This window comes from Ophidiomyces ophidiicola, assembly GCF_022830035.1.
Source record: "Ophidiomyces ophidiicola strain CBS 122913 chromosome Unknown scaffold_16, whole genome shotgun sequence".
NCBI classification, from domain to species: domain Eukaryota; kingdom Fungi; phylum Ascomycota; class Eurotiomycetes; order Onygenales; family Onygenaceae; genus Ophidiomyces; species Ophidiomyces ophidiicola.
This window is the reverse complement of record NW_026054656.1, coordinates 385882-412861: the sequence shown is the minus strand read 5'-3', so window position 1 is coordinate 412861 and position 26980 is coordinate 385882. Positions and strand designations below refer to the sequence as shown.

At 46.1% G+C, this 26980-nt stretch overlaps 7 protein-coding genes across 7 annotated transcripts; all 7 read left to right on the top strand.

Annotated features, from left to right (window-relative positions):
• Window positions 1–1295: 1295 nt before the first annotated feature.
• LOZ57_004229 (uncharacterized protein) lies at window positions 1296–3502 on the top strand (the record flags this gene model as incomplete). The annotated part of the gene is made up of 2 exons (XM_049253274.1): window positions 1296–2799; window positions 2868–3502. The coding sequence occupies 2 exons, from the start codon at window positions 1296–1298 to the stop codon at window positions 3500–3502; spliced, it is 2139 nt and encodes a 712-aa protein (XP_049107869.1).
• Window positions 3503–6556: 3054 nt separating this feature from the next.
• On the top strand, window positions 6557–7626 carry LOZ57_004228 (uncharacterized protein; the record flags this gene model as incomplete). The annotated part of the gene is made up of 3 exons (XM_049253273.1): window positions 6557–7158; window positions 7208–7503; window positions 7559–7626. 3 exons carry the CDS (start codon window positions 6557–6559, stop codon window positions 7624–7626), a joined length of 966 nt encoding a protein of 321 aa, XP_049107868.1.
• Window positions 7627–8836: 1210 nt separating this feature from the next.
• Window positions 8837–11423, top strand: YAT1 (carnitine O-acetyltransferase yat1; the record flags this gene model as incomplete). The annotated part of the gene is made up of 4 exons (XM_049253272.1): window positions 8837–9191; window positions 9260–9289; window positions 9349–11217; window positions 11305–11423. 4 exons carry the CDS (start codon window positions 8837–8839, stop codon window positions 11421–11423), a joined length of 2373 nt encoding a protein of 790 aa, XP_049107867.1.
• A 1079-nt stretch (window positions 11424–12502) lies between these two features.
• On the top strand, window positions 12503–16900 carry LOZ57_004226 (uncharacterized protein; the record flags this gene model as incomplete). The annotated part of the gene is made up of 4 exons (XM_049253271.1): window positions 12503–12716; window positions 12775–12955; window positions 13176–15158; window positions 15211–16900. The coding sequence occupies 4 exons, from the start codon at window positions 12503–12505 to the stop codon at window positions 16898–16900; spliced, it is 4068 nt and encodes a 1355-aa protein (XP_049107866.1).
• A 2937-nt stretch (window positions 16901–19837) lies between these two features.
• LOZ57_004225 (uncharacterized protein) lies at window positions 19838–21124 on the top strand (the record flags this gene model as incomplete). Its single annotated transcript, XM_049253270.1, has 1 exon — window positions 19838–21124. The coding sequence occupies one exon, from the start codon at window positions 19838–19840 to the stop codon at window positions 21122–21124; it is 1287 nt and encodes a 428-aa protein (XP_049107865.1).
• Window positions 21125–22944: 1820 nt separating this feature from the next.
• Window positions 22945–24691, top strand: LOZ57_004224 (uncharacterized protein; the record flags this gene model as incomplete). Its single annotated transcript, XM_049253269.1, has 3 exons — window positions 22945–23084; window positions 23153–23713; window positions 23770–24691. The coding sequence occupies 3 exons, from the start codon at window positions 22945–22947 to the stop codon at window positions 24689–24691; spliced, it is 1623 nt and encodes a 540-aa protein (XP_049107864.1).
• A 946-nt stretch (window positions 24692–25637) lies between these two features.
• Window positions 25638–26943, top strand: LOZ57_004223 (uncharacterized protein; the record flags this gene model as incomplete). The annotated part of the gene is made up of 6 exons (XM_049253268.1): window positions 25638–25769; window positions 25823–25905; window positions 25954–26098; window positions 26151–26186; window positions 26243–26849; window positions 26903–26943. The coding sequence occupies 6 exons, from the start codon at window positions 25638–25640 to the stop codon at window positions 26941–26943; spliced, it is 1044 nt and encodes a 347-aa protein (XP_049107863.1).
• Between the last annotated feature and the right edge of the window lie 37 nt (window positions 26944–26980).

Here is a 26980-nt window from a genome sequence, read left to right as displayed (position 1 = left end):
CTACAATTCTACTAGCTAGGCTAGTAGGCGATTTCTACTATCCTACTAGCTAGGCTAGCAGGCGATTTCTACTATCCTACTAGCTAGGCTAGTAGGTGATTCTCTACAATTCTACTAGCTAGGCTAGTAGGCGATTTCTACTATCCTACTAGCTAGGCTAGCAGGCGATTTCTACTATCCTACTAGCTAGGCTAGTAGGTGATTCTCTACAATCCTACTAGTTAGGCTAGCAGGCGATTTCTACTATCCTACTAGCTAGGCTAGTAGGTGATTCTCTACAATTCCTACTAGCCTAGCTAGTAGGCGATTTTTACTACTGTTTTCATAGTTTTTGTGGACTTAGAAATTTTCTGGAAGGTTCTTTGTATGTAGGTGTAATTGTACTTGTGGTAGAAATAGCTAGCTGTACTCCAATACAAAACATTACTAAAGTTAAATACACTTAACCAAGTTAACTCCAATTAACTCTATGCAAGACAACGTTGCGAATACTGACTGAAGTTGTGGCAACCAAACAAAGGTAATATTACGCAATTGTAGTTTCAACGTTGTGCTGAGTTACTACATAGTGGTTACCCATGGCTACGTTGCCACTACCATAACATTACGGTATTCCACAGATCTGGAATTCCGGTATGGGGAGGTGCGGTCATCACGTGAATAATGATGTCAATGACATGCATCCTCATCCTGATATGGCAATAACAAGATGTCAGCCCACTGTGCTTCTGAGAGAAGGGAGGAAATTTATCATTCGCTTTGATCCATACAATATTGATATCGCAGTATAAAGTCCCTGCTACATAACATTCAAGAAGGCTTTGCCGGGCTTCTCCAGATGGCATTCTACACCCTAGCCCCAGCCTGCTGAAACCAGATTTTTTGGGAAAGATACGGTATATGTTTCACAATATTTCCGTTAGCAAAACAGTTACCTTCTATTGAGACTAGTAAAATGACCCAGCCGTCTGAGCTTGTAAACAGGCTCTCTGAGAGCCAGTCTCCATATGTATTCTCCCCTAATTGCCCCTCCCGGGAAAAAGACCTCTTTTACCTCAATGGATCCTCGACATAAAATCCTTTTACCTTTACTAATGTTTGCAATTTACCATAGGTCCGCGGACATATGAATAATCCCGTCGCCTGGCAACTATGGGATTCGTGCGCAATACGCCTTGCACGAAAATTAAATCGACTTATTTTTTTGAGTATCGGCTACTCAGCCTGTCACTGTTTGTGAAACCTGAATTAATCTGCGTAGTCTCACGAATAACGTCTAGGTAGGGTGTCATGTCATGGAAAAGGAGTCGTTCCTGTCCCCGGAAGTTGCTTCCGTTCTCAACTGTTCTTTCATTCCTATCAAGCTCGATCGGGAAGAGCGGCCGGATATTGATGAAGTCTATATGAACTATATTCAGGCCACAACGGGCTCTGGTGGATGGCCCTTGAATGTTTTTTTAACTCCAGATCTTGAACCTGTTTTTGGAGGAACATACTGGCCGGGTCCATGTGGTACCTCAGTGCCAAAGGGAGGCGGCGAGGAACCCATTACATTCCTTGAAATTTTAGAAAAGCTTCGGGATGTCTGGAGTAGCCAAGAGCTGAGATGTAAAGAAAGTGCCAAGGATATTACAAGACAGCTTCGAGAATTTTCCGAAGAAGGTACCCATCTCAGGCAGCCAGGCGCTGAAAATGAGGAAGATCTTGAAGTAGAACTCTTAGAAGACGCTTATAAGCATTTTCTCTCTCGATACGACTCGGCTAATGGTGGCTTTTCAAGAACTCCGAAGTTTCCAACGCCGGCAAACCTGAGCTTCCTGCTTCGTCTAGGACGATATCCGGAAGCAGTATGGGATATTGTTGGTCGCGAAGAATGTGCGCACGCAACAGAAATGGTATCAAATACACTGATTCAAATGGTTCGTGGGGGCATTCGTGATCACATCGGCCATGGCTTCGCTCGATATAGTGTTACAGAGAACTGGAGTTTACCCCATTTCGAAAAGATGCTTTATGACCAGGCCCAATTGCTGGATGTCTACGTTGATTGTTTTGAAGTTAATCGAGAGCCAGAACTTTTGGAGGCTATCTACGATATTGTTGCTTATATAACAAGCCCGCCAATTATTTCTCCTGAAGGTGCTTTCTTTTCCTCGGAGGACGCGGACAGTTTCCCTACCTTGAACGACTCAGACAAGCGTGAAGGTGCTTTTTATGTCTGGACTTTTAAGGAAATACAGCAAATTTTAGGTCAACAGGAGGCAGATGTTTGTGCGCGCTATTGGGGTATTCTTCCGGATGGAAACGTTGCTCGTGGAAACGATCCGCATGATGAATTCATCAATCAAAATGTATTGAGCATTAAAGAAACGCCTGGCAAAATTGCCAAAGAATTTGGGTTGAACGAATGTGACGTCCTTAACATGATCAAGTCATCAAAAAAAAAACTCAAAGATTTCAGAGAAGCACATAGAGTTAGGCCTGACCTAGATGATAAGATCATCGTCGCATGGAATGGGCTCGCCATTAGTGCTCTTTCAAAATGTAGCATCTTACTACATTCTATTAATCCAGAGAAGTCAAGACATTGCCGTTATTCAGCGGAGAAAGCTGTGAAGTTTATAAGAGAAAATTTATTAGACACAGGGACAGGGCAACTCTGGCGCGTTTCTCGCGCTGGAGTAAGGGGTGAAATTCCAGGTTTTGCAGACGACTATGCTTATCTTACGGCTGGGCTGATCAAACTATACGAAGCTACCTTTGACGACATCCATCTGCAGCTAGCCGAGCATCTCCAACGTAAGTGTTCTTTTTTGGGGTTTCTTCGAACGCTGGACCTTGAAACTGTTCTGATTCGTTAACTCAAGAATATTTGAACAAATATTTCCTTGCTTTAGGTTCTGATGGAACGACACCGGCTGGCTACTATATGAGTCTAGAACGTATGCCTGGGGATGTTCCAGGTCCGCTTTTTCGTCTCAAACCTGGCACTGACGCTGCGACCCCGTCTATTAACGGAGTGATTGCACAAAACCTCCTCCGGCTCTCCTCGCTGCTCGGAGATAATTCGTATCGACTCCTTGCTAAGCAAACCTGCAGTGCTTTTGTTGCGGAGATTATGCAGCACCCTTTTCTTTTTGTAGGTCTATTGGATGCAATTGTTGGCCTGGAGGTAGCCGAGAAAATCGTGGTTGGGGTAATTGGGCAGGACGATGAACCACCTGAGAATCACCAGGGGACAGGAATGGAAATACCGCTATCCGATGGCCCGAACGAGGTAGCTCTGCTTCGAAGAATGCGCAATGAAGCAAGCTTCGGTACCGCTACCAGTACGACGGTTGTTGCGCTGGTTGATCTACGGGATGGTGAGGCTAGGGTGGCCAACTCAACTTGGCTCAGACAGCGAAATTCTTTACTTAAAGATATTCCTATTGGGAGGAATTTTTTGCTGGTATGTGATTCGGGTGCATGCCGAACAGTTGATATATCAACAGTGCTTTGATCATATTTATCATTTATTGTGTATTGTGTATATACTGTAGTAGTGTATGCTCTGTATAGTTAAGTATATGATGCAATCTTGTGCCGATGGGGCTTCCCTTTCTTGAGGGGTGATTTTTGATCATATCAAAGAGCATGAACATCTCCCTTACTGCTTTTGTATTCTGTGCACTCTGTTATGTGTACTTCGTGGGCCCATGAATCTGGAAATTCAATTGGGCTTCAGTCGTCGTCTCAGGTTGTGCACCTTACTTCCTACTCCGTACTATGTATGCAGGTAGTCTACTCGGTACACTCTGTATTTACGCACGGTGCACGGTGCGCAAAGGAATTCCTATACATGCTCCATAGGGCGTACTTGAAATGAAATCAGTCCAAATATGTCGTTGCTTGGGAAAAGGCACCTCTGCTCTGTATGGGACTACGGAGTAGTTGGATGACTAGTTAACTAACTACATACCCTGTAGTACGGAGAACATGCTTAACTCTGCTGTTGTTGGTCGGACACCACGGTTTGCTTCCGACGTGGGTAAGGGTGCAACAGGGGACATGGCTATTGATATGTTCGTGAAATTATTATTGGCGAGAGAGCGACGCCGGTTTGGTCTCCAGGGGTTCAGGGGTAGGGCGTATTAATGATAGAGACGCGGCAGTACGGAGTAGTTAGTTAACTACACAATAATAATCCCTTAAACGTAAGTGCTACTCGCAATAGTCATACAAAAAGCGACGTTGGGGCAAGCTTTACTCCGTATCTTATTAGGGTTGAGAGCCTAGAATTTCCAGGTAATATGCTACCAATGATCTCAGGAGCCTCAGACCAAATTGTCTCATACTCCGTAGATAAGTGTCTAATTTCGAGGCCTGTGGGTTTCCCCAGTCGCAACTGTGTTTATAATATTTACTAAAATGAACAGGAAGGTGTCTGATGTTGGCTCCACCGGGACCTAAATAACAGGCATGGGCTAAGCAGACTCCATATACACTTTAAGCTCTATTTTTTCCTAACATAAAATACCATGGAGGATGAATTCAAGTACTCCGTACGGAGTACAGAATACATTTGGTTCTCTGTTCCTAACCTTGAAGCCTCCAGCCTAACTACTCCATACAAGAGTTTTCCCCAGCACGGCCCTGTAGGTAACTAACTACCTTAGGTACAGAGTAGTTAGGTAGTTACTTAACTAATCTTGGCACCAACTCCCAAGTGAGGACAACCACTGAAATATTTGTTATTCGTTAATAACTGCTTTAAGGCTCTTTCGGTCGATCTCTATTTATGATATTGCCCGTGGTACGGAGTACTACTAGAGGTAGTCCCGGGGGGTTTATTTGACAAGCAGGCCCAAGACGGCAAATCAATAATGGTTAAGGCTAGTTCTACTCCGTACTCCGTAGTTTCCGCGTTATTATTATATTTATGGAGGGTGAAGCAACGTAACTAAGCTTTTGAAGGATTTCATCAAATCTCCGGGGCGGTGTAGGAACATAATATTAATCAGTAATTTACAGGGTGCTTTCTCAACTTTTGAGGGCCGTAATTACTCCGTGATGATAGGGAGAAAGGAGAAAGAGAATAACAGGTTCGACTCTAGAAGCCTACTCCCTACTCCGTACTCTAGTCTAGTTGATAACTAGCTACGTAACTGGCCAAATAGTAGTCTGCAACTGGCACTTTGGTTAACACCTATCATTGAATTACTTAACTGTTACGGAGTACCTAGGGTATGGAGACACGTTGCACGATGTGCGGAGAACGACCCCTCTACTCCGTAGTAGTGTTCGCTCAATCCTCCGTACGTGTGGGCTGGTCTGGCCCTGTCGTATTATATTCTGTATTTTATAGTAGTTACTCTGTACCGGGTACTCCGTACATATCAAATAATAATAAAATTATGGAGTACTCTTGTTGTCCTGTTGGCCCCGCGGCCCTCTGGACTTCAACCCGCAATCCTAGTAGTCGTAATTAACAGGTAGTCACCTCTTAGTTGGCGGGTCCGACCAAGCCAGAAAAATGACGCCAAGCAGAGTGCAGCAGTGGGCAACGCAAAAGTCGGTCACAGCCCACACAATCCTTTTGCTGGCATCGCGCATTTCTGATTGATAGGCTGGATCTGCGTTGCCAGGAACGATGGGTTCATCACCTCGCGCTGTTTTTTGTTTTCTGCTCGGGCCTTGTTTCGGAGCAGCCCGCAGTTTCTTCCTGGTGTTCCACGTCGGCAAGCGCCCGAGGCGTTTCCGGTCAGCGGAACCCCTAGTTTCACGTCATCGCCTGGCTCAGGAACAACTCTGCCCATATCCCGTTTTTTTGTACTCGTACACTACTACTGGAATGTATACCTCTTCCTATTATTATTAGCCATGCACTCAGCGTGGACAACGCTAGCCGGTCCCAAGAAGCATTATTTGTCCGACATGCCGAAGCGCCCACGTCACCTACGGAGTACGGAGTACTCCGTACATATACCAAAGTCCCCGTCAGCGTGCTCGCCATCGAGTCAGGATCGGATATAGTGCGTTTCATGTCAAATTACGGAGTAGCTGGCTGTTCTCCTACGGTGTTCTCCACTCAGCCAGGGCTCCACCTCCAGGGATGTGGGCGGCTAGTGTTCTAGCTCACCTTGTCTCCCCTTCATTTAAGATTACCTGGCTACTTGTATATGTTCTCTTCCCCTTCTCTCCGCTTCTCTTTTCTCGCCTTCTCTTTGTCTCTATTCTGCTTCTTGTGTGCACTTTCCACTCCTTCAAAGTGCCCAAGTAGCAAGTCATTCCTTTGGACACCTTACTTTCAGAGACCGTTCTGCCTTGGCCAGACGGGTGATATTTACGCCTTTCAATTGCCAACCGTGTTGAGCCACCCACATTCCTTTTTACACCGTTCCCAAACCGCCTATCTTTCAGCTTGGGTCCGACCGAGTCAGATCAAATATTCAATTGGATTGTTTCCCGCAACCATTTTCCGTGAAAGCTTGGTTGATATCGCAGTTGACCTGTAGCCGAAACTACTACACCAGATCTCTCCAGTTTCGAATCTTGATTTCTACAACCATTCGCGATGCGTTGCTCATCCTTGGCTTTGGCACTTTGCCTGGGCGGCCATGCCCTAGCTTCCCCAATTGAAAGGCGTGACTATGTGACAGAACTCACAGTCGTCACAACCACTGTCTATCACTACCCTGGAGGAATAAAACCCACCCCTCCTGTTCAACGACCGCAAAAATTGTACCCAGGTTGGCCGGGTGGTTGGCCAGGCTGGTTTCCGTGGCCCCAACCCGGGCAACCCGGGCTTCCGCCTCGACCTACACCGCCGCCGCCTAAACCACAACCCCCAGCTCAGCCTCAACCTCAACCTCAACCTCAACCTCAACCCCAGCCTGAACCTCAACCTCAACCCCAGCCTGAACCTCAACCTCAACCCCAGCCTGAACCCCAGCCACAACCCCCGCCACGACCATCTCCTCCGCCTGAAACCCCTGCCCCTCCTCAGTCACCGGAAGGTCCAGGTTCTCCGCCTCCTAAAAATGACTATCGAGCTACCGCCCTATACCATCATAATATTCACCGTACCAACCACTCTGCTGAAGCGCTTACCTGGAATGATCGACTGGAAAGCACCGCCCGCCAGCTTGCTGAGACATGTGTGTATGAACACGACACGTAAGTCCCTGGAATCTGATCTTCAAACATATTTAACATTCCCTGGCAGTAAAATTGGCGGCGGCGGATACGGCCAAAACATTGGATACCAATCAGGTTTCAACAGCCTTGCCCAAATGATCACTGATAGTATGTACAACGGTGAGGCTCCATTGTTCGACGGTCTGTATGGCCAAGCCAATCCTGGAGGTAATTTCTACGGTTGGGGTCACTTCACACAGATTGTTTGGAAAGGCACCAAACACGTCGCCTGTTACACCCATCGCTGCGCCACTCTGAGGGTTGGAAGGTCTGGCTCAACTGTGAATAACGCAAATTACATGGTTTGCAACTATGGCCCTCCAGGTAATACCCTCCACCAATAACCAAATATACCAATCCATACTAATATCAGTTTTAGGAAACTACGCTGGTGAATACGATCGGAATGTTGGGAGACCACTAGGTCAACCAATTGTCACTGGTTAATTAGCTTGGTTCCTTTTTGGACGGGCTCAGGCAAAAAAAAAAAGGTTCTCTGTCACCTAGTTCTGTGCCTATATTTTGATCATAAATCTCCATATTTTGTGACAATCAACCTATATTATTTTCATTTCTTATGCGATCTATACCTGCTAATGCCCTTCCGTCAACATCTTATGCCATGAAGGATTGTTTATTGGGGCAGGTGATATTAACAACGGAATAAGCACGGAGGCTTAGAGATCTGCAACCTGTTCTTCTTTTCTAACATTCACATGGGCACTTGAAGGATATGTGTCTTTTTTCGACTTTTTCACTTCCCGGCTTGTTGCCGCTTTTTGCTTCGGCGTTACCAGACAAGAAATATGAGACTGGGTAGCTTGGCATGATTTAATTTGAACCCCAAATTTTGGCTAGCTGGCATCCATGATACTTCCTCCGGAATACACCTTGTCACGAATGCACTTCCATTTCTCTTAATACCTCCCTTATGCTCAGTGAAGGAGTACTCCGTATAGGGCTTTCACATTTCGGGTGTTCAGGACTAAGTAATCGGGTTGTACATCCCATCCTGCTAAAAGTCCATCGGACGTTGAATATGTACGGAGTAGATCTGTATGCTATCCGCGCCCCCAGGGAATTTTGTAAAGAGTGTTTTATCCACTATGTACTCCGCACAGAGTAGTATGTGCCGAGCTCCCCATATAGTTAAGTACTCCTCTGCATGCCTTGATAACTACTTAGAATATGTCCGATTCATAATATACATATTTGGAGTGGCACTCGATATGTTTATGCGAACGATTCCATCCAATGACAACAAGGCACTTTGGTTGATAGGTGTATATGTTCTCCGAACTACGGAGTGGTTAACTTTGTAACTAGTTAGTAAAGACTAGTGAGGTCCTTGGGTGTCATCACATGTCTGGTTCGAATGAGGTCATCTGCCACCTGTGGTCAAATGCATCTGTGCTACCACACCTCTTTCAACATTGAAAAGAATCTCTCCGGGGACTGATTCCGTTAGACCTAATCTAACGCTGAGTTCCCGCCCCCTTGAGCCGGGCGCAGTTCGACTGTTCGAAGGATTAAATTGCTGCTTTTTCGATACCCAAATTCCGCGCCGCCAAATACGTTCGATGGGCCTTTGCAATTTTACATACTATACGGAGTACAGATTACTCTTTCTTCTATTTCGCTCACTCCCTCAGAGCAGATGGGGGACAAATTAATGTATCACTACCCTCCTCTATCACAAATTCATGGACTAGCAGAAGCGGAAATTGAACACTCGCGATGGTTTAATATCTGTATTTCAGGGAATGCTAACTCTGGGGCAAGTCGCCATGGAATTACTTTTGAAAAGCAGGACTTGTTACCAAAACTTCCAATTCCAAGTCTGGAGTCTACATGCCGCAAATATCTTGATAGTTTGGCTCCGCTACAAAGCCCAAGAGAGCACAAGGAGACCAAATCAGCAGTTCGAAAGTTTTTGAGAGATGAGGGCCCTACATTACAGAAGAAACTGCAGCTTTATGCCTCCTCAAAAACAAGTTATATAGAGCAATTCTGTAAGCTTGCTGGTACTCTCGTCTTTATGTGTATCATACGTGAACTAATATCTGAGACGATGATTAAGGGTATGATTCGTACTTAAATTATGATAATCGTTAGTATTTTCATTTGCTTGTGGTTCAATAGATAATCATCTATAACTAACTAAACTAGCTGTCGTTTTGAACTTAAACCCGTTTTTCCTGTTAGAAGATGATCCCACTCCAGCTCGAAACCACCAGGTAACGAGAGCGGCTTCACTAGTTGTGTCTGCTTTATCCTTCGTGCGAGCAGTGCGAAGAGAAGAATTAGCCCCTGATGTCGTACGTGGGAACCCTCTCTGCATGTTTCAATTTTCCAGGCTATTCGGTACTGCTAGGGTACCCAACGAGCATGGCTGTGTCATAAATCAGGATTTAGTATCAAAACATTTGGTCGTTTTGTGCCGTGGACAGTGTTATTGGTTTGATGTTCTTGACAAGACCCATGACTTGATAATGACTGAAAAGGATATCTCTGTGAATCTTCGCGCTATCATCGAAGATGCTGAGCAGACCCCTATTGAAGACGCCGCGAAAGGCGCAATCGGTGTTTTAAGTACAGAAAACAGGAAGATTTGGTTTAGATTAAGGGAAATTTTGAATTGTCAATCAGGATCAAATAACGCAGACTGTCTGAAGATTATCGATACTGCACTGTTTGTGTTATGTCTAGATTACACTGAGCCTTCCAACATCGCCGAAATTTGCGGTAACATGCTTTGCGGTACGAGCGAAGTGGTTAAAGGCGTTCAGATTGGTACCTGTACCAACCGATGGTATGACAAACTGCAAATTATTGTTTGTCGGAATGGCAGTGCTGGTATCAACTTTGAGCACACCAGTGTTGACGGGCATACGGTCCTTCGTTTCGCAAGCGATGTGTTTACCGACACAATTCTTCGGTTCGCGAAGACGATCAACGGCCAGGCACCGAGCATGTGGGCATCTACGAGTCCAACACCCTCAAGGCGTAAACTGGACGCGTATCACCATTCTAGTACCACGCCGCGTAAACTGGAATGGGATATGAGCGTAGAGCTCAGCACGGCTGTGAGATTCGCCGAGTCTCATCTCGCTGACTTACTTCACCAACACGAATTTGAGACCTTGGATTTTTGCGCCTATGGAAAAAGCTTCATTACCTCGGTGGGCATTTCCCCTGATGCCTTTCTCCAGATGGCCTTTCAAGCTGCATATTATGGATTGTACGGTCGAGTAGAGAACACATATGAGCCCGCAATGACGAAAACCTTTTTACATGGTCGCACTGAAGCCATCCGTACTGTTTCATCAGAGTCGGTAAACTTTGTGACAACCTTTTGGGGGAATAATCCCACCACAGAAAAAGTGGCGGCATTGAGAATAGCCACGCAGAAACATTCTGTAATCACCAAAGAGTGTCTGCAGGGCCAAGGCCATGACCGTCATCTCTATGCGCTCTACTGTCTCTGGCAACGTTCAGTGGGTGAGATACAGACTGATGCAGGAAGTGGAGGTCCTAGCCTGCAAGGCGACTATACCCAAGACACGAACATCGCCAAAGATAATTGTTCGTCGGCTAGTGGGCATAGCCAGTTTATTAAGATTCCTGCAATTTTCAACGATCCCGGCTGGGATAAGATTAATAACACTATACTTTCTACATCGAACTGTGGAAACCCGTCACTCCGCCATTTCGGGTTTGGTCCGACCTCAGGAGGTGGATTTGGGATCGGCTATATCATAAAAGACGATTCAATATCCATCTGTACGTCGTCAAAACATAGACAAACGAGTAGATTCATGCAGGCTTTGGAATCGTACCTCCTTGAAATCCGCAGGCTCCTCCAAGCCCCACTTGACCCTAAAAGCGGACCAACTTCAAGTACAGCGCAGGAAAATTCTGGAACAGGCACACGCACCCCCCTCAGGGGTCGAGTCATCCGAACAGATTACACAGAGTCGGCTATCGATACGCCCGCAACCCAGAGGGAACATTTAGATAACGATGGTTTGGGTGGCTGTAAGAATCTTAATTCCTTAACAACTCAGCGTTTTATAGCTTTTGATAGCTTAGATGATTGATTGCTGACTATTTATTGGCTATTAGATGGGTTTTTTGACGCGGGCATGCTCCGCCATGCCCTACAAGTGCCGCAAGAAGGGGTTGAAAAGAAGAAACAAAGCATCAAAGAAAAGGTTTGCTGGGAAAAAGCTGAAACCCAATGAATGTTAGGTCAGGTGAAGATGAATTGTCGGTATCTTTATATTCTGTACTCCATACGGAGTAGACCAAGTTTGCATCTTTGTCAAGGCATGGGGTGCATTAGTAACAATCATGGGCTGGGCTTCAGGCCATGACGTCATGATGCAGTAGTTATCAGCGAATTGTTTGGATTGGGCAGAAATGAGGGCAGACGAGAAGAGGGAGTGTACTCCGATAGTCATAGTACTCCGTACTACTTTCGTATGGCGGTTGGATTTAGTTATATCATAATCCATAGCTAATATGGAGATCTAAGAATATGGCATATTCTGGATTCTTGTATTTCCCAGAGCGAGGTTTGCAGGTACTCACTCCATAGAAAGTAAGAAAAATATCCGGAGATGACCCTGTTTCGATTTGCCTTTCGGTTCGATACTGGTGACAAAAATCAGGTCACTCTGGGCCACGGGAACAAATAGCCAGTCAAGCAACTCTTCACGTGACTATACTGGCGTAACTTTCAGGTCAGAGGCCCTACATTGGCCACACAAAGTGACCCGTTGAAATTTGTATGGGAAGTTGCTTGTGACCTACGCTGTAACTCTCATTCCGAGCGTGCCTGCGATCAATTCCCTTTGCAGCACCCTTGCGGCATGCTTGTTGTTGGTCATTCCTTGTGAATATCTGATCCTGCAGCCCTTCGTCTCGAGCAATTGGGCTTACTGCTTTGGGTTTAGCGTTGAGCTCGATCCGCTTCTGGTTCCTTTTCGCCAGTCAGGGCATGCGGTTGGGAATGAACGCCATTTATCCACTCCGTGAATTCCCCTCCAGCGACTCTCCTCGCTCTCTGTCGTGGGAGACGGTTCTCTCATCGACAGATAGCACCCGTCTCTTGTTGATCGAACTCCTGTCTCTACTTAAAAACTGCTGAAGCAGACTCCCCTCTCTCGTCTTCTGTTTTCTCGAACTACCCGCTTTTATCCATCACCCCAACCCCATTTGGCCCCCTTCCATCCCTCGACCGCTGGGGCCTTCGAATTCGCCGTTGGTCAGCGGTCGCTGGGGGAAAACGGCAGCAAGATAAAAGACACTAGTTTTCATAATGGAAATGGACACTGTCGCTGTGGGCGACACTGCGTCTATGACGCCCCCTGCAAGCGCCGATGGTGAAAAGCAATCGCCTCAAGCGTCTGACATGGATGTCGATTCTGGTGGTCCCGTCGATGAAACCGAGATCCAACCTGATCACTATTACGGTGGAGGGAGGATTCCGGTTTTCAAGCCGGTTAGTGATTTCGTGATTTTGATTCGCGCAAGTCGGAGAAATTCTTTGAACTCTTGACAGCCAATTTGAAGGCTGAACAGATGTCCCAGCAATATGTCTGGAATTTGACTTTTTATTCTGCTCCCAAAACTTGTCCACTAACGATTTACTTTCTCCTTGGGGACTAAAACAGACAATGGACCAGTTCCGTGACTTTCAGTCTTTTATTCGCAAAATCGATAGATATGGCATGCAGTCTGGCGTCGTCAAAGTAATTCCCCCTCAAGAATGGTGAGTATCTTACCTCCCCATTGCTGGACATCCAAACATGTCGCCGCCGTCTATTTAGACTTGCTTCGCCCCAAATTTCCCATTAAGTCCGCTTGAAGACTAGTTACGACTCGATGTGCTCGTTGAGCATTCCTTGTCCCCGTACCTTTCTCTTAATAAGACCCTTATCATTTTCCTTTTTCAGTAACTTTCAAAGTACAACCCCCTAATGACCATACAGGTTGGATGCCCTCCCACCCTTAGATGAAGCTGTTAAAACTATTCGCGTGAAAAACCCCATAATGCAAGAATTCCATGGTTCTCATGGGATCTATACACAAGCCAACATTGAGAAACAACGGTCGTATAATCTGCCACAATGGAAGGCTCTTTGTGAAGAAACGAGTCACCAACCTCCCGCTAGACGCGGTGAGCGACGGCGGGCTCAAGAAAAATTTACTCGTGGCGGTGGAAAAGGCCAGCCTGGAAGATCCGACTCAGTTAAACGTAAGCCTGGACTACTCAAAGCCAATTCTGCTGAGCCGGAGAAGCACGATGATAACTCCGTTGAGAAGAAACTGGAAGGGCCGCCAACCCCTGTATCCCCACAATCCAACCCAGTGGAGCCGAAATCCGAGGAACTTAGTGATGGAGAATCTTTGCCAGCCCCGAAACCCAACAAGGGAAGGCAGCCCAAATCTGTTACCGCTCGACGCAAATATAACCGTGGTGACGCTACTGACCACATCGATGAAGAAACCTTCATGAGGTTTGACTACCATCTATCCGGGAGTGAGGAGTACGTCACGGAACGTTGCGAAGAACTCGAAACGGCCTATTGGAAATCTCTTATGTATAACAACCCTATGTATGGTGCAGATATGCCCGGCTCCCTTTTTGATGATTCTGTGACATCCTGGAATGTTGCCAAACTACCCAACTTGTTGGACGTCCTTGGCCAGAAGGTTCCAGGAGTAAACACCGCTTATCTTTACCTTGGGATGTGGAAAGCTACCTTCGCTTGGCATTTGGAAGACGTGGACCTCTATAGCATAAATTTTATCCATTTTGGTGCCCCCAAACAGTGGTATAGCATTTCCCAAGAGGACCTACCCCGATTTGAAGCTGCCATGAAAAGTACGTATACACACAGCGGAAACAAACGAGTACTAATGAGTTTAGGCACCTGGCCCACCGATTCAAAGAATTGTGATCAATTCCTGCGCCATAAAACATATCTAATCTCTCCGTCTCTGCTAAAATCGCAATATGGTATTACTGTTAACAAAATGGTTCATTATGAGCGCGAGTTTGTTATCACATATCCATATGGGTATCATTCGGGTTTTAATTTGGGATATAATTGTGCTGAATCCGTTAATTTTGCCACGGAAAAATGGCTAGACTACGCTCGGATTGCGAAGAAATGCAATTGTGAAACTGATAGTGTTTGGATTGATACTCGAGAAATCGAGAGGAAATTGCGTGGGGAAGCCACTCCAGAGTACTACGATGAGGTGGACGATCAATTTGAAGGAGCTTCTGATCTGCTTACTCCTCCTCGCAGTGTCCCTGAAAAATCCTTTGCCCGTAGGAAACGGAGGCAAGATCTCAACGAACCTAAGACTAAGCGGGTCAAATTGCATCTTGAAGGCCCAAGGAAAATTCCTTGTATTTTATGTCCCAATAACATGGACTACGAAGAGTTATTACCAACTGAAGATGGGATGTATCATGCCCATAGAAGATGTGCTCTCTACATTGATGAAACCTCGATTCTCAAAGATGAATCCGGCAAAGAAGTCGTATGTGATATCGACAAAATACCAAAAGCAAGAATGGGTTTAAAATGTTTGTTTTGCCGGGAAATTAAGGGGGCGTGTTTTCAGTGCATGTACGGCAAATGCGCTAGGGCTTACCACCCGACATGCGCTCTTTTAGCCGGAGTACAGGTTGAGTTTGGTGAAATATCTGTTACAGCCGATGACGGGTGCGAATATACTGTTCCAGCAGTTGACCTCAAATGCAAGTATCACCGACCAAAAAGATATGGATCCCAATCCCCCGAGACCATAGATTTGGATTTTAGGATCACAGAAACTGCTAAGAAACTCTGCACCGGGGATTTGATACAGTTCCAGGCAGATAAGGAAATAAATGGCGCGGTCGTACTTGAAAACCGACTGGAGGAGCGCGCCCTGCTCCTCAAAGTGCTCCCAAGAGGGTAAGCCACTCATTTGTCTCGCTTGAATTATCTGATACTAACAGCTGCTTAGTGACGTTATCGAATTACCCTATCGTTGGATGCTCATTGTGAAGAAATCTAATTTCCTCCCACTTCCAGCTGGGATAAGACCTCTCCCTGCACATTTGGCTCGAAAACCAGAAGCTCGAAAGGATTTATCTTCCACGGTGCCTTCGCCTGGTACGCCTTTCGGAGACCCATGGCTACCTTACCAGTGGGCCGAATTCTCTTGCATTAAACCTCCATTTAACCCCCATGCGGTGAAAGTGGACATATCCAAACCCGAGCAAATATGGTATTTTCTCGGCAAAACGTCTACAGAGTGTCGTGCCCAGTACACTGATGATCCTGCGAACCCTGTGCACAATCCGAGGTCGAATTTTCTTGAAAGTATTAAATTATCACGAACAACTCTCCTGGTCTCTCAACCTTCCATCCATGCAGATGAGCACAACTATCAGGTCGTTGGGCAATGTTTTGCTGCACCCGTCGTGTCTACCCCTTCCTTTTTCGTCAAGGCTCAGGCATCCCATTCACGTCTATCATCGTTACGGCCACCTTCACAATCAAAATTTGATATCCACCCTGCCTCTGCAGGTATCAACACGATTCAATTCGCAACAGCTCGTCGTCTTATCGCTTCAATCACTGAGCATGCTAATGCTAGTGCTGGGTACATAATTGTTGACCCTGATTTTGTTGTTCAGGTTCTTTTAGGCGACAGCGACTCGGTGATTCCCAAGGGCGGAATCCAAAAGCTTGCCAATGTCATGACTGAATCTATGGTTAGACCCAAATCAAACAACGGATTGCTCCCATTGCAACCCTTGAATATGCAGGCTGAGGAAGTTGATCAGTTACTACGAATGCTTCGATTTGCTATTGTTGACCTAGCAAACAAAATCATTACGAAAGATTCGTGGCCTGGGGCCCATTCTGGACGAACAACCGTGAAAGAGACCTCTGCTACGTTTTCTGGTTCTGGAACCACCTGGAATGCCTTCGACAACCTCCAATGCCACACTGCCCCTGTTTATAATTCGCCCTACGCCCCAGGTTTTGGCTTCTCGGAATATGCAATAAGGGAATATGGCCTAGGCCCTCGTCGACCTCCACCAAAGGAACACTCGGCTTCTGAGTTCTTTGCAAGGCTATCGCCTGAGGACAAGGAAAAAATTATGAGGGCATGTGGTAACTCATCTTCTGCTAGAAAGGCTCCTGTAGATATACCTATTGCACCGGGTCTAGGAATGAGCCAAGTATCGGGGCTTGGAACCTCAGCCACCACTACAAGCATATATTCCATGAATATCGATCCGCATCATCTATCAGTTCTCGATATGACATTGCATGCAGACTCACCAGCCTCGAGTTTTAGCAGGACGGCAATCCAATACCAATCCCCACAAGATTTTTCATCAACTGTCGAACAGGAGTCTTGTTTACTTCCGAGACACTTGCCGGATCACCATGACCTTTTTGGCGATCAGCAGACAAACCAGCGGTTTTGGCAACGTAGTACCCCTTGGAATGACGGGGATACTCAATCTCATAATGACGAGCATCGACCTTTTTTTGGTCCCCATCTACCGCCTGCAGGACACGACTACCCTTCATCTGATATGGACTTTGAACGTGGACCCGGATCACTACACTCCATGGATATGGCTGGATTCGGTTTCGATACCACCGATGATTTTTATCCGGATCCTAGCCCTTAAATTCCTCTTGGTCTCCGCTGGAGAAATGAAGGTCGATGTGTTCAACCACGTCAACGAAGTTCCAATTGCGCGATTTCTCACGATTCCCTCCTTATTCAACGGCAAAACAACATTTGTTCGTTTATTTATCTCAGAGATTACTTCGCGCCCTTGCCAGTGCGTGGCCAATAGAAATACCGGCGCCTTTCTGACTTCGTAGCGACCTGAGTAAACGAAATTTCGATTGTACTCCTGATGACCCGTTAATGATCTGAAGAACCGTCCTTGATGACTCGATGATACATATCAACTAAAAGCGATTCCTTTTTTTGTCTTTTTTTTTTTTGCACCTAGGGTTGAAAGAGCCAATCGGATTCAACAATGGATACGGAGTACATTCTTTGCCTATCGCGAAACTCCTAACTAACTACATCCTAAGCTGATGTTCATCCAAGCTTTGCCAATTGACATTAAACTATTTTTGATCATAATCCTCCGGCAATTGGACTTGTGCACTTCTGTTACTCCTGGAGCAATTTTCCCATTCAAAACACATCCTGACATGCGTCGATTGAATGGCTGAAGCGGTTTTTTTTTATGTGCATATGGCTTCTCAATACCTTTGGTTGTACCAGGCCTCTCTTCACGCATCCTAGGTGGCATTTTTCTTTAATCTCCCTTCTCTCGTACCTCCACTCCTCTTTATACGAAAACATACCTTGCTCTTCTGCTCCTTACCTGTGTTTCGTTATACTGGTCATGGTTATTTCTCCCCTTCCCCTTCCCTCCTGCCATATCTAAAAAGACATATTTGCCCTATCTACATTGGACCACTAGTGGTTTTTTTTATTGCTTTTTCTCAGCTTTTCTTCTTCTGTTGTCACTAGCTCTAGAGGATTTTTTTAGAGTATAGGCAAGGAGATAAGAGGAACTGGCCCGGGAAGATAAGCGCCTGTTTCTTAAAGGCACAGTGGATGGATTATTTTTATTTCCGACACATCAACCTATTTCTTGTCCTTCTCTAGAGTGTATCAATGAAGGCTCTATTTATCCGTTTCATGAGGAATCTCAAATCCCCCAGAGCATTTTGAAACTGGTTCATGAACTGGTTATCCTTTACTCAAAGTATCATAAACTTTGAAGAGTGCTCAAGTTGGGTGAATTGCAGTAAACCAGCTAACTTAGTAGGCTGATTGTAATAGTCAACACTATTCAAAAAAATTAGTTTATCTTCTCGGGAATTATAGGGTCCCTAGGCGGGTGGTCCACAGGCGGTCTAACTGGCAATTACTATGCTTCTCCAGTAGTGCTAGATTCACTGATTATATTCAGTAACTTAGTCTGATTATACAAGATCAAGACCTACTGAGCCACTTTGCAACATCTGGGGACAGTTCAACCCACATCAACCCAGTTGCACACTGGTAACAACCATATTTGGAACCAGTAAGTACCAGTTAGGACGCCTGGGGACCTGCAAAATATATTTTCGGGCATTAGGTTAATATGCATTGTTAATTCCATTCACATAGACACTTATCTCTATCACACAGCCAGGGTATCTAAAGGAGTATTTGTATATGTATGTACAAATTTATATGGATGGAGTAGCTCCTTTGTTTCTCACTTCTCTTTAACTAAAATATATCAATGAGCTTCTTCTAATAATTTAGCGAACCTATCAAGGTTTTAGCAAATAGTACACAACAAAATTCGACTGGATGTCATTCCATCGTGGTGAGAGACCAGAAGGCACCACGGAGAAGGCGAACGTGTCGACCGACCCCATCAAAGTATGGAATACCCACTGGGTATTAAAAGACGCTCTCCAGAATATTCCACAATTCATTGCTGCGCGCATGGCAAAAGTATGCCGTTTCTGTGGTTTAAATTTGGTAAAATCATTCTCAGTACAATATTGTGTTCGATGGTGGTCGCAGAATTTGAAAAGGCAACCCCGCAAAAACAGCCTACCTGTGTGCTGCGGCTTGCCCCAATTGCGAAGTTCGTATATACTTGCCTTGGCTGTGGGCCAGCCCCTTGCTTCATTTTTTGTTGTTTGAAGTTTCTTGACTGAAAGCTAGTTCGTCTCTCACTGCTTGGCACATGGAACAATGACAGTGTTCAAGATCAACAATGCTCTCCATGCTCATCAGCATCCGAGCGATAACTTTCACGGAGGATCCTTTTTGAAATGAGCCATAAAATTCTGACAGGTTGGGCGAAGGATAGAGAAGCACATATGGTGATTCAGATAGTTCAGCCAGTGGCTATTGAGTACGGCATGCTAGCCTGGCTTGAGCAGCCGCGAAATATCCATGGGATCTAGCGAGAGATGCTTAAGGCGGCATTTCCGGGCAAATGCGGGCAAAACCATGGTCAATATTGAGAAGCGGGCGCACAGTAATCCTTTGATCAAGCATTCGAACAGATATAGAGGGGTTTCCCTTTTTGACTGGCGTCAACCGAGTCCTTGCAAGATGCAACCTCTCGGGTTTGTTGCTGAATGAGGCGGCGTTTTGGCCAGCCAGGAAGACAGGCAGTTAGTTAGTTACCTAAGTTAGTTCACTAATTAACTAACTTTACAATTACGTAGTTAATTAGGTAACTGGAGAGACAAAAAGTATGGCAGATCCGTCTGATATGGTGACATAACTACAGCATCAATGGGACATCATACGAATATGTCGGATAACAAAGTACAGAGTGGACACGGAAAAGCCATAGTGAACTAACAGGTACGGAGTATTTACCACTTCATACGGAACTACTCGCCAAGCCAAGCCTATCGGCCCGTCAATGCGTTCATCCGGGGTCGTCAGTGGTTAACTAAGAGTTGAAATCGACTGTTTGCACGGTCCTGGACATAAAAGCCCGAGCATTGCAATCTCCTTTCCGCACTTTGCTCATTCTTCCTTGCTTTTGAACACCCAAGAATTTTACCCCCTGAATCTTACAATGTCCAATTTATCGCCGGATCAAATTCAACAGCTTATCCGCCAGTACCCGGTGGATTTCTTGCCGTACGAGGATCTATATAAACACCTCCATGCTCACCCGGAACTCTCGCACCAGGAATATAACACAGCCAGAACGATTGCGACCAAACTTTCTGCTATTAATGGCATCGAAGTGCACGAGAATATAGGCGGCACGGGCATTGCCGCTGTTTTCCGCAACGGTGATGGTAAAACAGTTCTCTTGAGGTCCGAGCTGGATGGGCTACCAGTCAAGGAACAAACCGCCCTTCCCTACGCGAGTAGAGAAACTGTCAAGCATGGTGACCGCGGAATTGAAATGCCAACTATGCATGCCTGTGGGCATGATATGCACATGACATGTCTACTTGCAGCAGTCCAACTTTTGGTAACCTTAAAACAGCATTGGTCGGGGACACTGGTCATTGTCTACCAGCCTGCTGAAGAAGTGGGAAACGGTGCCAGTGGCATGGTTTCTGGTGGCCTTTACGACAAAGTTCCGATGCCTGACGTTTTACTTGGACAGCATATCCTACCCAGTAGAGCTGGCGCCATTGGGATGAGGGCTGGTACCATGATGGCAGCGTCAGATTGTCTGAAGGTAACATTCACGGGCCGAGGTGGACATGCTTCTATGCCAAATAGAACAATTGACCCTATTGTAATGGCATCAAGCACCGTGATGCGTTTACAAACTATCGTCAGCCGAGAAGTTGATACTGCTAGTGAATTCGCCGTTGTCACAGTTGGCAGTTTGAAGGCCGGTCACGTCGCGAATATCATCCCCGAACAAGCTGAAATGGAATTGAATGTGAGAACCACGGATACCACGACGAGGGAAAAGGTTCTCTCCTCGGTTCGTCGCATTATCAACGCCGAGTGTCAAGCTAGTGGTGCCCCCCAAAGCCCGAAGATTGAGACTACACTCCAGTTTCCTCCGACAATTAACGATCAAGCGGTGACTGAGAAGCTACAGAGCACATTTGGAACCCTATTTTCGTCTAATTTTGACCCAGCATGGCCAACCTCAAACGCCAGTGAAGATTTTACCGACCTTGGTTCCTCGATTGGTAAACCGTGCTGCTTTTGGTTCGTTGGATGTACTGATCCTCAGAAATGGGATGAAGCAGAGAAGCAAGGGAGGTTAATGGAAGATATTCCAGTTAACCATTCTGCCTTCTTCGCCCCTGTTGTCCAGCCCACGCTTCAAATTGGAACGCATGCCTTGGTAGCTGGAGCATTGACTTTTCTCTCAGCGAGGCCATAAATAGGTGGCTTGTGCTTTATATGTAGATATTTCGCAAACATAGCAGTATACAGTACTAGGTCAAAAGTGTTGGCACCCCCCCTACTTTTACACCAAAACCCACTCTTTTCACAACCAAGTTGCTCAACAAAATTGTATTGTAACATATCAATTAATACACATTAATATGTAGAGAATTGATAGAAGAATACTTTAAGAATAATTTTATTAAATAATTATTAATTATTGTCTCTGTAAATCTCATTAAATATGACTGAAAGCTATCATCACATAGACTCCTCTATACATCATGAAAATAAGTCAGAATTAAATTATTAAAGACACAAGAAATAGTTCAAGCATTTATCTCCATATTGATTATATTATTCAATATACTAGCATACAATTTTGTGGAGTAATTGGAGTTTGAAAAGTGTCACTTGAAAAAAAGGGTGCCAACACTTTTGACATGGCACTGTAACATCAGCAGCTAGCCTCTCGACTAAAAGGGTGAATGACTTGCTATCACAAGGCTTGGTCATGTTGTCGGGTTCAACACTTGTATACGGAGTACTCCGTCGATATGTATATATCCACTACATGCTCTATAGCCCGTGCGTAGTTAACAGCTACTGCACGGTAATGCGCGGGCGAGTCCAAAAGTATCCCTACGCGATACCCGGAAAACTACATCAGATCCCCAGGAAAACTGTCTAGCTTTCCGCGTTCCAGATACCTCTTGCAGCCTTCAGTTGAAATGAACACGGCGGTCATCAGTTTGCGTTGATGTGGAGGATCTGCTGGCGTCGGACATTCGCGGCTGGTGGATCCTGCTGCGGCTTGTTACGCCCAATCAAGCGTCGAGCCGCCCTTATCTCTTTATTTGGCGCCTCTTTAGACGAGATCGCTTTTAGCTCGCCACGCTACTCATGATTACCCCAGACTCACGAGCTGCGGGGAGAGATTCCAGCATGTCCTGGAGGGTTGACGGGGCTGGCTCTTGCCCATGAAATGCCGCGGCAAATCTGTTTACTGTCCGTTCATCTACGCTCAACAACTGGTAAGCGTCAGCCCTGCCCTCGATCGGCTAGCCAGCTAGTTAGTCACCAGTGACGAACAATAACTAATTATTGGGAAGATTCCAAGAGGAGCCTGAAGGCTCGTTACTAACTAACTATATCTATCTCTTGGCGGCGGTTTGGAGATGATGACCGTAGTTCAGGTTGCCAGCGCAGATTCTCTTTTGGTCCTTTTTGCCAAAGAAAGAAAATCTAGACTTCAGTTTTTGCTAGGAGGCGCTGGTCTAACTAACTAACTAGGTAACTACACAGGAAGCGCCCTGAGCTTTCACGGTGGCCGATTTCGACCTTCGCCTCCGCTTTAACCCATTTAAGATTTGGCGCTCCTTGCCACACCGGATTTTTTTAACATTTCTTGCCTCTGGTCCAGATCCACTACTGAGCGACTTGGTCTTCCTCTCCGCGCTCCGATATGGCGGCCGACGAGACCATGTACCAAATCAACGAGAGTCGGGTTGAGACGACGCCCCGGCCGTTATTGCTGGGAACACGAACCCGCGTCTTCCTTCTCCGCCCTCTCCCTAACGACCTTCTTCCTCGTTTGTCAATAGTTTCCCGTGCAGAGTATTCCCCGAGTTTTCAAGTCCGGCTCCCTATTCGATTATTAAGGGCGACTCCGGCCCCAGTTAATTATTCGCGTTCTGACAGTGTTCAAAGGAGAATCTGGGCAATTCTTCGCACGGCGTCCTTAATTACTTAAATAATAGCATCGAGTTGATATATTTTCATCGGTAAAATCTCAATATCGGCGCGCTTCTCACGATGCGACGAGGTTCTGCAGCGGATGGCGATGGAAATGGCGGAAGCCCATCTGCGGACAACAATGCGAACGAAGCGCTCGCGAAGATGGGGTACAAAAGTGAACTACCTCGGAATCTGAGTATGTTCAGCGTTTTAGGACTGTATGCGAACTCCATCTTCCCCTTTCTTGACAATTTGTCTAACTGATTCCGGCTTTCGCTATGGGCAGATCGTTCGCAATCATCGCTGCTCCTTATGGATTAAGTACGACCTTGTCCATCACGTTGATCGATGGTCAATCCGTGACGATTATATGGGGATGGATCTTTGTAACTTTGATTTCAATCTGCATTGCTGCGTCATTGGCCGAAATCTGCTCTGTATACCCAACCGCTGGCGGAGTTTACTACTGGAGTGCGATGCTGTCAACAAAAGAGTGGGCACCAATGATGTCCTTCATCGATGGCTGGTTGACTCTTGTTGGAAACTGGACTGTGACACTAAGCATTAATTTTGGTGGTGCCCAATTGATTCTCAGTGCTATTACACTGTGGAATGAGGATTATGTACCGAATGCATGGCAAACTGTTCTGACATTTTGGGCCTTGATGCTTATATGTGCATTGATCAATGCATTTGGTTCCCGTTATTTGGATCTGATCAACAAAGTCTGCATCTACTGGACAGCAACTAGTGTTATTATCCTGATGGCCACTTTGCTTTCCATGGCCGATACACGAAGAAGTGCGAAATTTGTTTTCACACACTATGATGCTTCTGCCAGTGGTTGGTATGTTCATATTTTGTCTGATTATCAAAACATAGCCTTGCTAATTTGTTTCATAGGCCATCCGGGTGGGCCTTTTTTGTTGGCTTACTTCAGCCAGCGTATACCTTGACTGGATATGGGATGGTAGCAGCCATGTGTGAAGAAACCCAAAATCCTCACCGCGAAGTTCCCAAGGCAATCGTACTCTCGGTTGTGGCCGCAGGGGTAACAGGCTTTGTCTATCTCCTAACCATTCTTTTTGTGCTTCCGCCAGTGAACATTCTTTTGGCTGTTGCTAATGGCCAGCCAATTGGGTTGCTGTTTAAGACCGTGACGGGATCCGCTGCAGGGGGGTTCGGCATGCTTTTCTTAATTCTTGGAATTCAACTTTTTGCTGGAATTGGGGCCCTTACTGCTGCCAGTCGATGCACATATGCCTTTGCGCGTGATGGTGCCATTCCTGCATCGAGAATTTGGCGACAAGTGAACCACAAACTTGACGTGCCCATGATGGGAATTGTTCTATCAACATTGGTCGATTGTCTTCTGGGTCTTATTTATTTTGGGTCTTCAGCTGCCTTCAATTCTTTCACAGGCGTAGCGACTATTTGTCTCTCCACCTCCTATGGGCTCCCGATTTTGATATCTATCATCCGCCGACGAAAAATGCTCAAAGATGCTCCGTTCTCCCTTGGTAGGTTTGGATATGCCATCAACGTGGCAACTATTCTCTGGATCTGTCTAGCCATTGCACTGTTTTGCATGCCGGTTTCACTTCCTGTTACGCCTTCATCAATGAATTATGCCAGTGTCGTGTTCGCGGGGTTTGCTACCATTAGTGTGATTTGGTATCTCGTGCGTGCTCGAAAAGTATTTAAGGGTCCGCCTGTCGTGTTAGACGGCACAAATAGCGATGTCGGCGTTCATTCCTTGAAAGGCACAACGCACATCGAAAGCGGAACTCCGGATAAACGGTCCTTAGACACGAAAATTCAATAAATCTGGGAGCTAATGGAATATGTGTGATCGGCAATGGTGGGGTGGTATATATATTATATATTGTACGATATAGGACAGGGAAGGACAGCTTCAGCGACGGATAACAGGAGATTATGGAACCATTATATTTCATTTACGCCTGATACCATTGCTAGAATGAGAGACAGCACCTTACCCAAGGACAACAGTCCGTTGAAACTCATAGACGGCCGTCAATGTCTGGACCGAAATTGTGCTGGTAAATATGTAGTTAACTAGTTAGTCAAACGCTCCGATTCGAGGCTTTTCGATGCCCGTGTCGACCCCTCCTTCTCCTGAATTTGAACACAACACGGCGGTGGGAGAAGTATGCAGTATGTACCAGTCAGTATGCATGTAGATACATATATTTAAGCTGGTTTCCGGGGGACAACGTGGATCAAACACAGGGCCTACCTAGACCCCGCTCTACGCTTTCGTTGCGTTTGAGGCTAATTGGATACGCTGGAAGTACTTCGTATGGAAAATAAAACACAACTGTGATGTTTTAACCTCGGGTACTCTTTGACTTTCCACATCCGGGGCTTCAAGTCCATTGCGTTGTATGTGGCTTCACCAAGCAGAGGGGTAACTACTATCCGCAGTTTTGGGGTCGCGCCTCTCATGAGCCTCCTGCGCGATTTAAGGCGAGGATGTTAGGCCATACATAGTGCATACGTGGTGCGTGTGGCCATGCTCGCCCCGCCGTGTGGAGGACGGATATCAGGTCCGCGTCGCACCGATTCAGCAGTCGATAGCCGGGATGACCCGCCTTGGTGTTCAAAGCGCGCAGAAATGCGGGGATCCCTAACCAGCTGCCAGCTCCTGTCTATATTATCTGCTTCTGCCCAGCTTCCGCTCTGCATGGTTAATTCTCCGGCTCCAGGATATGTCCATTAAAAACAGACTGGCTCAAATAACACGCATCATGTCTCCCTCCCAATCTGCCGATGAGCTGCCCTGGCACCCCGAAAATACCAAGCTTCCAACTCGCCACCACGTCCCCCATATCCCAGGAGCTCCAGAAGGTGCTTGTTGGGTGTGGGGAAAGGATGACAACGTGCGTCAACTCTGCTGTTTTCTTCCCAAGCAACGGTGCTGACAATCCTACAGCTTGGAAGGCTTAACCTTCTCACTCCTGCTCGGGTTAAGGCCGCTGCTCAGGAAATTCGGACGGGAGAGCTGGTCCCTCTTAAGTTGGTTTTTTACAGTCATTACTACGTCTGAGTGCTAAACAATAGCAGCTTGCCTCTCAATGTGCCTGAAACCCCAGGGTTTGGCAGAGAGAAGTTCGTGCATACAATCAAGACGCTCTACGAAAATATCGCATATGATGATAAATATGAGCTGAATACTCAGAGCGGAACACAGTGGGATGGCTTTAGACATGTAAGACAACCTCTTGACTTAGGTCAACAACGAACTGAAATCGGCAATGTAGTTTGCGCATCTCGCTACTCAGTCCTTCTACAATGGGGTAAGGAACGCTATTCGTCATCATTTATTATATCTAGCCCGTTAACGCGTTTGTAGACCAAGGGAAAGGACATTGTCGGCCCGGAAGCAAATCATAACTGTAGTATTCACCACTGGGCCAATCACGGCATAGCCGGTCGTGGTGTTCTTATCGACTACTGGACCTATGCTAATGCTAATGGCATTAAATATGACCCTTATACCTCCCATGCAATTACGTTTGATGATCTTTACAAGTGTGGGAGGGCTCAGGGCATCGATATTCGCCCAGAAGCACAGGGTGGAGACATCAAAGTTGGAGACATCCTAATGGTGCGCTCTGGCTTCGTTGATAGCTACTATTCACGGAGTCCTGAAGAGCGCACCCAGCTTGCACTGCGCCCCCATGCCATCGGCGAGGGAGAAGAGCAGAAATATGCTGGACTTGCTCAAGAAGATGCTATCCTCGATTGGCTTCATGATTCCTACTTTGCCGGTGTTATTGGAGATGCCCCTGCTTTCGAGAGATGGCCAACCCCAAAGGAGTACTATCTCCATGAATACATTTTAGCTCTATGGGGAATGCCGCTGGGCGAAATGTGGGATCTTGAAAAACTCGCTGTCAAGTGCCGCGAAACTAATCGCTGGTTCTTCTTCATGACAAGCGCCCCAGCTAATGTCCCAGGTAAATTTTCTTTTATTCCCTTGAGGATCACTCTACTAATTCTATTTTCCCAGCGGGTGTGAGTTCTCATGCCAATGCAACTGCGATCTTCTAAGACCCTTGTTTATTAGCCAGAGGATATATTACTCGAA